The sequence below is a fragment of the Aquila chrysaetos genome, chromosome 12 (assembly GCF_900496995.4).
Source record: "Aquila chrysaetos chrysaetos chromosome 12, bAquChr1.4, whole genome shotgun sequence".
In the NCBI taxonomy this organism is placed as follows: domain Eukaryota; kingdom Metazoa; phylum Chordata; class Aves; order Accipitriformes; family Accipitridae; genus Aquila; species Aquila chrysaetos.
In genome coordinates, this window is record NC_044015.1 from 30,270,769 (window position 1) to 30,278,830 (window position 8,062).

The window sequence follows — 8,062 nt, forward strand, 5'->3', positions numbered from 1 at the left end:
TCACCCACCCACCCACCCACCCGCAGCCGGGGAGGGGATAGCCCCGCCCCGCCCCGCCCCGCCCCGCGGCCCGGCCAATCGCGGCGCGGCGGACGTTGGTCGCTGTGGCAGCGCGCGGCGGTTACGTTTGAAGCAGCCAATGGGAGGAGCGGCCGCGCGGGGTTTAAATGCTGCGGCGGCGTAGAGCGATGTGGGCTTCAATCGTGGAGTGGTGGTGAGGGGCGGCCGGCGGCAGGGCCGGCAACCTGCGGGGGGAGCCCGAGGAGTGGCCGGGGAGGTGGGGGGCGCGCCCCCTGACGCGAAGCGGGGCCATGAGAGAGACCCTGTTGGCGAGGGGGGCCTTGGGGCGGGGGGCACGAGGCTATGGTGAAGCGGCCCCTGAGGAGCGGTTTGGGGGGGGGGGGGGTCTCCTGTGGCGGAGAGGGGCCTGAGGTGCAGCCGGGGGGGTGTCTCCTGTGGCGGAGAGGGGCCTGAGGTGCAGCCGGGGGGGTGTCTCCTGTGGCGGAGAGGGGCCTGAGGTGCAGCCGGGGGGGTGTCTCCTGTGGCGGAGAGGGGCCTGAGGTGCAGCCGGGGGGGTGTCTCCTGTGGCGGAGAGGGGCCTGAGGTGCAGCCGGGGGGGGTGTCTCCTGTGGCGGAGAAGGCCCCTGAGGTGCAGCCGGGGAGGGTGTCCTGTGGTGGAGAGGGCCCTGAGGTGCAGCCGGGGGGGGTGTCCTGTGGTGGAGAGGGCCCTGAGGTGCAGCCGGGGGGGGTGTCCTGTGGTGGAGAGGGCCCTGAGGTTCAGCCGGGGGGGGGACCCGGCGGAGCAGGGCTGCCGCTCGGCCGGCGTCCCTGCGCGGGTCCCCGCTGACACCGCCCGCCCGCAGGGCCATGGCGCAGTTCGTGTTCGAGGCGGACCTACACGGGCTGCTGAAGCTGGACACGCCGATCCCGAACGCGCCGCCCGCGCGGTGGCAGCGCAAGGCCAAGGACACCGGCGTGCCAGGGCCCAGCCCCGCCGCCGGCTTGTCGCCCATGAAGCCGGCCAATCGCTCCCACAGCTCCAGCAAGACGCCTTCCAGGACACCCGGTGAGCGGCGGCGACCTGTGGCGTAGGCTGGGTGGGGGAGCCTCGCCCGGGCTGCTTGCCTGTAGCCGTGGGGCTCTGGCCTCCATGCCAGGCTGCCCTAGCCGGCTTGCTAGTCAGGCAGGTGGAGGTGGGCTACACTGCCTGGCTCCTGGGAGTCACCCACCTTCTCCTCCCCAGCATGAGGTGGGCAGAGCTCTGTGCACTGGGGCTGGGCGAACTGCTGATCCCCCAGCTGAGCCTTGCTGGCACAGCTGTGTGTTGGGACAAGCGTGGGTAGGACTGTCTGCTGACAGCTTTATGTGCTCTAACGGTATTTTTACATCCTCTCCTTATCTGTGAACTCTGGCGTTGTTGCACTAGACCCAAGGAGTTGTCTCCTGGCAGTCCCTAACCAGAGCTTAGTACAATTAAACAGGGGGGTATAAAAATACGAGTTAGTTGTGACTGGATGGTGTGAGTTCTCCAAGTTATGCTTGTCTGGAACTTGTCTGGTAGGTGTGATCTGGGAGTGCTGGATTTGCTGTCTATTAAAAGCTCTAATATAAGCTGCTCGATAACTGTAAGGCAATATTTATGCATGTGAATGCAGGTAAACCTGGATCCAAAATTCAGAGCACCCCAACAAAGGCTGGGGGGGATCGCTACATTCCCAACCGCAGCACTATGCAGATGGAGATGGCCAATTTCCTCCTAACCAAAGAGAATGACCCTGCTGAGGAGTCCCCTACCAAAAAGGTGAGCGTGTTGCTAAGTTACAATTACTACAATGATCACTACCAAACACCTAATCCTTCTTGGCCTTTTTACAGAGAAGCAAACTGTTAGTTCTATCAAGTGGGTACGTGGGGCTGACAGCCCCAGCCATCACTGCTTCCAGCTCTGGGCTTCAGGAGCCCAGGACGTTGTGGAAGCTGTAGAGCCTGCAGTTGGAACAGGTACACAGCTGCTCCACAGGAACCTGAGCATAGCTGCTCTGTGGGATTGTTTCCCTAGGTACAGGGAAGAGCAGAGCCTTACACCTCTGCTTCCACTCACTCTAGCCTGTGCTGCTTCTGGTAGCAAAATTCAACTTTGGGCTAGTGAGGCTTTAAAATATAGCAGGCCACAGAGATGCAAAGCTGTGAGCCTGTGCACAGTGAAACTGCTGGTGGTAGCTATTCTAGGACAATGTCTACATGGGGAGCTATTCTGGAATGTGTACACTGTGTTCTGAAATCTGTTTATGAAGCATTTGGTCCCTTGTAGCTGTGGCTTTCCCCACTGGCAATGAGACACTGAACTTGCCACTCTTCTGTATGAAAATGTGAGCAGGACAGTGTGCCAATGTCTGAAGAAAAACTACTTTGACCTGCCTGTCTGTAGCTGACTCCCACACACAGCTGTACACCTGATTCTAGGAGAAGGGGGCTTAGGTACATGCTCTGCCAGCTGCAGTTTTAAGTGCAGCATGGGCTTTGTGTTTCAAATGCATTTCACTGAGGGTAGTTTCTCTCTGTAGGAGCAACAGAAAGCCTGGGCAGTGAATCTGAATGGCTTTGATATAGAAGAGGCAAAGATCCTCCGCCTCAGTGGAAAGCCACAGAATGCTCCAGAAGGTATGATACAGGGTCTGTGTAAGTTGACTCAGCTGGAGAGATCTGGGCAGGGGAACAGCAACACAGAGGCCCTGTGTGCAGAGACGGGAGAGGTCAACTGGCTTCTCAGAGCTCCTATGCACACTGGAGTCTCCCTCCTTAGGGTTCCTGAGGTTGAGGGGCTGCGTAACAGCTACAGTGAATTTATTTACAAAAGTTGAAATGACTGCCAGTTGCTCACTTGTACTGCAGGTGGCTAACCTTCCTGAGGTCTGCAAAAGCTTCAAACTCTCTCCTGTGCACTTGTAGCTTAACGGTCACTAAACATAGTGGCATACAGAAAATCAAGTGCTTGTCAGTTAAACTTGTTCCTGTGAATTAGGGAATCGGAGCTCAGCCTGGTTCAGCAGTTCATACCGCCAGTGATGTTAGCACACTGTACTCTTCTGAGTGTATCTCTTCTCTGAGGACTTCATTTTCCCTGGAAGGGATTTGTGTTTGGGTGAGCAGTCCTCAGCTGGGAGGAAACAGTAACTCAGGTTAACAAATCTGTTCCTCTGCACACAGGCTATCAGAATAACCTGAAAGTGCTCTACAGTCAGAAAATGACACCTGGATCCAGCAGGAAGAATGGCAGATACATTCCCTCAATGCCAGACCGGATCCTGGATGCACCGGAGATCCGCAATGACTATTGTAAGTAGGCTGTAATGTTGAGTGCTGGGCATTGAGATCATTCTGCACTGGAGTGCAGCTCTTAGGACAGTGTAACTGGGCTCTTTCAGTATCTTAAGCACCCAGGCTGGCATGGCCCACTTCTGGAGTGTCCCTGTGTGGCCTGAGAGGAACAGTGCTATGTATGTGACTGGGATTAAGGCTACCTGACCCCACCAGCTGGGTATGGTGACACCCAGAAGGCTGCCCCTTATCTGTTGTGTGTATGTGTGTGTGCACATACCTGGTGCAAGTGGAAGATCTGCCATCAGCACTGGTGAAGGGCAGGGCTCCCCAGGTAAGCGCAGTGTGACCTGCATTGCTCTTCCAAATTGTAGATCTGAATCTCATTGACTGGAGCTCTCAGAACTTCCTGGCAGTGGCTCTGGACAACTCTGTCTATCTGTGGAATCACACCTCTGGGGAGATTATCCAGCTGCTGCAGATGGAGCATCCAGATGATTATGTTTCCTCTGTGTCATGGATTAAAGAAGGAAACTACCTTGCTGTTGGCACAAGTAATGCTGAGGTCCAGGTGAGTGCAGGAGTAAAACTAGAGGTGTTGTCTAGGGATTGCTGGAGGGTCTTGGGACAAAGACTTGGCTAGCACAAGAAGGATGCACTGCACCCTGACTCATCTTGACTGGTGTGGTGTGGAAATGTCCACAGCCAGTGACCAGCTGCAGCATGCAAGGCGGAGTTTGGCATTGGAGTTTTCTGATGCCTGGAGTTACCTTCTGTTCTGTAGGCATGAGATACAAGTTGATCTCTGCTCCCACACTGACAAGGTTGAGTGACAAAGCCTGTGCAGTGAGGTTCCTAGGGCAAAGCAACAGGGCTGGGTTTCCTCATCTTCTGGAGAACTTATTGCTCTGTCTCTCTAGCTATGGGACATACAGCACCAGAAACGTCTCCGAAATATGATCAGCCATTCTTCCCGTGTGGGGTCCCTCAGCTGGAACAGCTACATCCTCTCCAGGTAAAGCAGTGGGTGGGGGTGGGTGAAGGGCAGTGTACAGCTGTTGCAGATTCCTACCCTAGATCTGTGAGCAGTGCAGGTTAGGAATGGCAGAGAGGAGTTTCTGTCCTGGCTTGGGATTCTTACTCAGCCAGTTCTGCTGAGACCGTGGGGAGAAGGCCTCTCTTTCTCTCTTGCCCGTTGCTGAAATTGTGAAGAGCTGCTGTGGCTGCTTCGCTCACACCAACAGGCCAGAGATGCTGGTAACATGGGTTGAAACCCAGTGGCAGGTACAGCAGCCTTGCAACAGCACGAAAATGGATTTTGGTGAAAACATGTGCCATCCTGACCCTGCAAGCCTTCTCTCTGCAGCGGGGCACGGGCTGGCCACATCCACCACCATGATGTCAGAGTGGCTGAGCATCATGTGGCCACACTTGCTGGCCACACGCAGGAGGTGTGTGGACTCAAGTGGTCTCTAGATGGCCGCTACCTGGCCAGTGGTGGCAATGACAACCTGGTGAACATCTGGCCATGCACCCAGGGGGACAGTGGAGACTTTGCTCCTGTACAGACCTTCACTCAGCACCAGGGTGCTGTCAAGGTGAGTGCAGGGCTGCTGTGGGCACATGTCTGTGTGCAAGGCAGACATGCAGCACTGGCTGTGCACAGGTTGCTTCTTGCATGTCTTAGAATTAACCCCTTTCTCTCAGGCTGTGGCATGGTGTCCGTGGCAGTCAAATGTTCTAGCCACTGGAGGTGGGACTAGCGACAGACATATCCGCATCTGGAATGTGTGTTCTGGCACCTGCCTCAGTGCTGTTGATGCCCATTCCCAGGTAAGACATGAACATCAGTTTGAAGATAAACACCTTCTGGCAGGAGACCTATACAGAGCTGCTGGCTCCTGAGGCCCAGAGGCATGGGAAAGCAGGGGGACCATGTTCATCTCTGAGTGGTGAGCATCAGCACAAGCAACTTGTCTTACCTGCATTACTGCCTCTTCCCAGGTCTGTTCTATCCTGTGGTCAACAAACTACAAGGAGTTCATTTCAGGCCATGGCTTTGCACAGAATCAACTGGTTATATGGAAGTATCCAACGATGGCCAAGGTCACTGAGCTGCGAGGTAGGCTGGGCCCTTTGCCTGGGGAAGGGAGGGCTGCTAGAGGCTGAAGGCAGATGTAATCCTTGGTTTGAGCAGACTGGTGGTCTAGCCTGGAGCATCACAGATGCAGAGTGGTGCCAGGGGGCATGCTGCTAGAGGGAGGCACTCCTGTGGGCTGCTGAAGAGACACTGTTGCTCCAAATGCATGCCGAGGGTGTGAATTCATGCTGCTGCAGTAGGGTGTGGGGACAGCTGTGCAAGCTGGTGGGGCTCATGGGGCATACAGGAGTAAATGTGACCATTGTGGTCGACCCAGAGGGACCAGGACATGTGACCAGCCCTGACTGCCCACCTCCTCCTCAGGTCACACTGCCAGAGTCTTGAACCTTACTATGAGCCCTGATGGTGCAACAGTGGCCTCTGCAGCTGCTGATGAAACGCTGCGGCTCTGGCGCTGTTTTGAAATGGACCCCATAAAGAAGAAGGAGAAAGAGAAGGCAAACAGTGCCAAAAGCAGCATCATTCACCAGGGCATCCGATGAGTGCACAGGGTTGTTGTGGGGAGGGGGAAATTTTGGCTTACACACTGTACAGTATTTTAAATGTTAATAAACTGCTTTAACTTGACTTTTTTTCTTTATGGAGTCTGATGGAAGAAAAGGCCATGGCTCACAGACCCAAGCCCCTCCTCCCTAAGGTTTGAGATCTGGGCAAGTGGTGGAGCTCTTGTTCTTTAGGGCCAGTGGGCAGGCAGCCTGAGCCTAGCACAGCCCTGAAGTCCTGGGAGAAGGAGGATGCTGTACAATGGCTGTACTTGTATATCTGTCCCAGCTAAGGCAATGCAGGTGTGTCACCTGCCTCACCACAGGTGGAAGCTGTAGCCTGGGTGTCTTCCTAGCCCTCCATCCCTGACTGGAGTGTGTCAAAACTGACACTTCCCAGGGCTCCAGCCCTGTGATAGGGCTAAAAGGAAGAACCCCTGACTTGCTTCCGCTTCCACAGAGTAGTGAACCAGCTCTGAACTGGCCCCTGCCTAAGGCAGGGCCCTCTGCCCAGCTGCTGCCTGCTTTGGTGCCAGCTGTGGTGGGGAGGAGCAAGGCTCAACTGAAAGCACAGTATGAGCACAGTATGTCTGTGGCCCCAGTTTATGCTGTGTCCTTACTGTGCCTCTGCAGGCACCTACCTGCAGTGATAACCTGTCCCAGAGCAATCTGTGGCCTTGTTCTTGGCAGTCTGAGCTGTAGTGGTGCCTGCATGCATCAGTTAAGTCTTGTTCTGCTACATGCAGCCTCTGTGCTGCAGCCAATGCTGCCTGGTCTTACAGTGCTGGAGTAGAATAGCCACTTTTGCACTGAGTTTAGTACTGAATTTAAGAGCCAAATGCTATTGGAAAAAAAGTGGGGGCAGGGGCTGGAAACATACAGCAACAGCTGTAATCACCCCAAAGGCCAGAAAGGGGGTGGCAATGGCATGAAGACTGATGCAGAACAAAAGGTTAGTTTACATTGCCACAGCCAGCTTAGACATCATGCAAGACACTCCTAAAGCACCATAAACCCAGTGCACAGCTCTTTAGTCCTATATTCTTCCAGCAGCCCTGATCTCCCTCCTGGTCCTAAGCTTGAGGTTGCACACAGGAATGCAGGCAGCAAGGCTCAGCTGACATTTGGTAGAGCTTGACTCCCCAGCACTTGGAAAAATGCATTTTTTTCCAGGCTCAGTTATGCTGGTGCAAGTTGCAGGGAGCATATTTGAGCCTTTACCTAAGCAAGAGCCAGCACAGCCACAGCAGCCATGCTGCTCTGCCTATTTGAGCCATGCTGTCTGAGGTTGTGGGGCTGCACCAGAACCACCAAGCCTGTCCTTCAGCTGCACCAGCAGAGCCCAGGGGCTGCACAGCTGATTAGCACCTTGGCCTGTGCAAAGCAGCTTGACAAAGATTGTGCCTCCCATCAGCCTGTGATTAGCTGAGGGTGGATTATTATTAACTGTTTTCACCTTCCTCTCAGCACAGTACCATGCTGTACCTGGCACGAGGCTTCTCCTCTGCCTAAGCTTTAAGCCAGCTGCAGCCTTCAAAGGTGGGCAGTGTTGGCACTAACTCATGCTGCACTGAGGCCAGGCAGTGTGCCCCCCACACCCACCAGAGCAGCCCCACACCTGTTGCTGACAGAGGGGGCACAGACTCAAAAACCAGCTTGCAGCAGCTGAGCACAGCATCTTCCCAGCAGGGCTGTTCCTTCCCAGCAGGGCTGTTGGTGCATCCCCATCTGGCCACCTGGGGAAGAGCAGGGGAGGTCTGAGCAAGGGAGACAGCTCTCCCTCCTCTTCAGAAGCAAACCCTAGGGCAGCAGCTGGATCAAATGGGGACAGGGGCAGGAACCCATATGCAAGGTTGGGCTTTTTCCCAGAGCTGTGCTGCTGTGGTAGAAGCCCTGCCCCACACCACTGTAGTTTGATGCTGGGAGTTAGCACAGGCTTGCCTTAAGCAGATTAAGGCTTCCACTGGTTCCTGACCATGGAAGGAAGGCTTTATATGCCTGAAAGCTGGTGTATTTTCTTCACTCCTATGTAGTAGTAGAGCCTGTCTTGCCTCTCTCCTTAGCACATACCCAACCCCAGAAGCTGTGCATTACCCACCCC

General features: G+C 55.0%; 1 protein-coding gene across 2 annotated transcripts; it reads left to right on the top strand.

Moving 5' to 3' along the window:
• The first annotated feature begins 11 nt into the window (after positions 1–11).
• CDC20 (cell division cycle 20) lies at positions 12–6,046 on the top strand. 2 transcript variants are annotated; one of them, XM_041127727.1, is made up of 11 exons: positions 12–214; positions 864–1,066; positions 1,656–1,801; positions 2,565–2,661; positions 3,208–3,336; positions 3,693–3,889; positions 4,239–4,333; positions 4,685–4,916; positions 5,026–5,151; positions 5,323–5,440; positions 5,783–6,046. In XM_041127727.1, the coding sequence occupies exons 1-11, from the start codon at positions 168–170 to the stop codon at positions 5,959–5,961; spliced, it is 1,569 nt and encodes a 522-aa protein (XP_040983661.1). In that variant the 5' UTR covers positions 12–167; the 3' UTR covers positions 5,962–6,046. The 2 variants fall into 2 exon arrangements, with proteins under 2 accessions (XP_040983661.1, XP_029888717.1); XM_030032857.2 differs by lacking the exon at positions 12–214 and having other exon boundaries at positions 636–1,066.
• Positions 6,047–8,062: the final 2,016 nt, after the last annotated feature.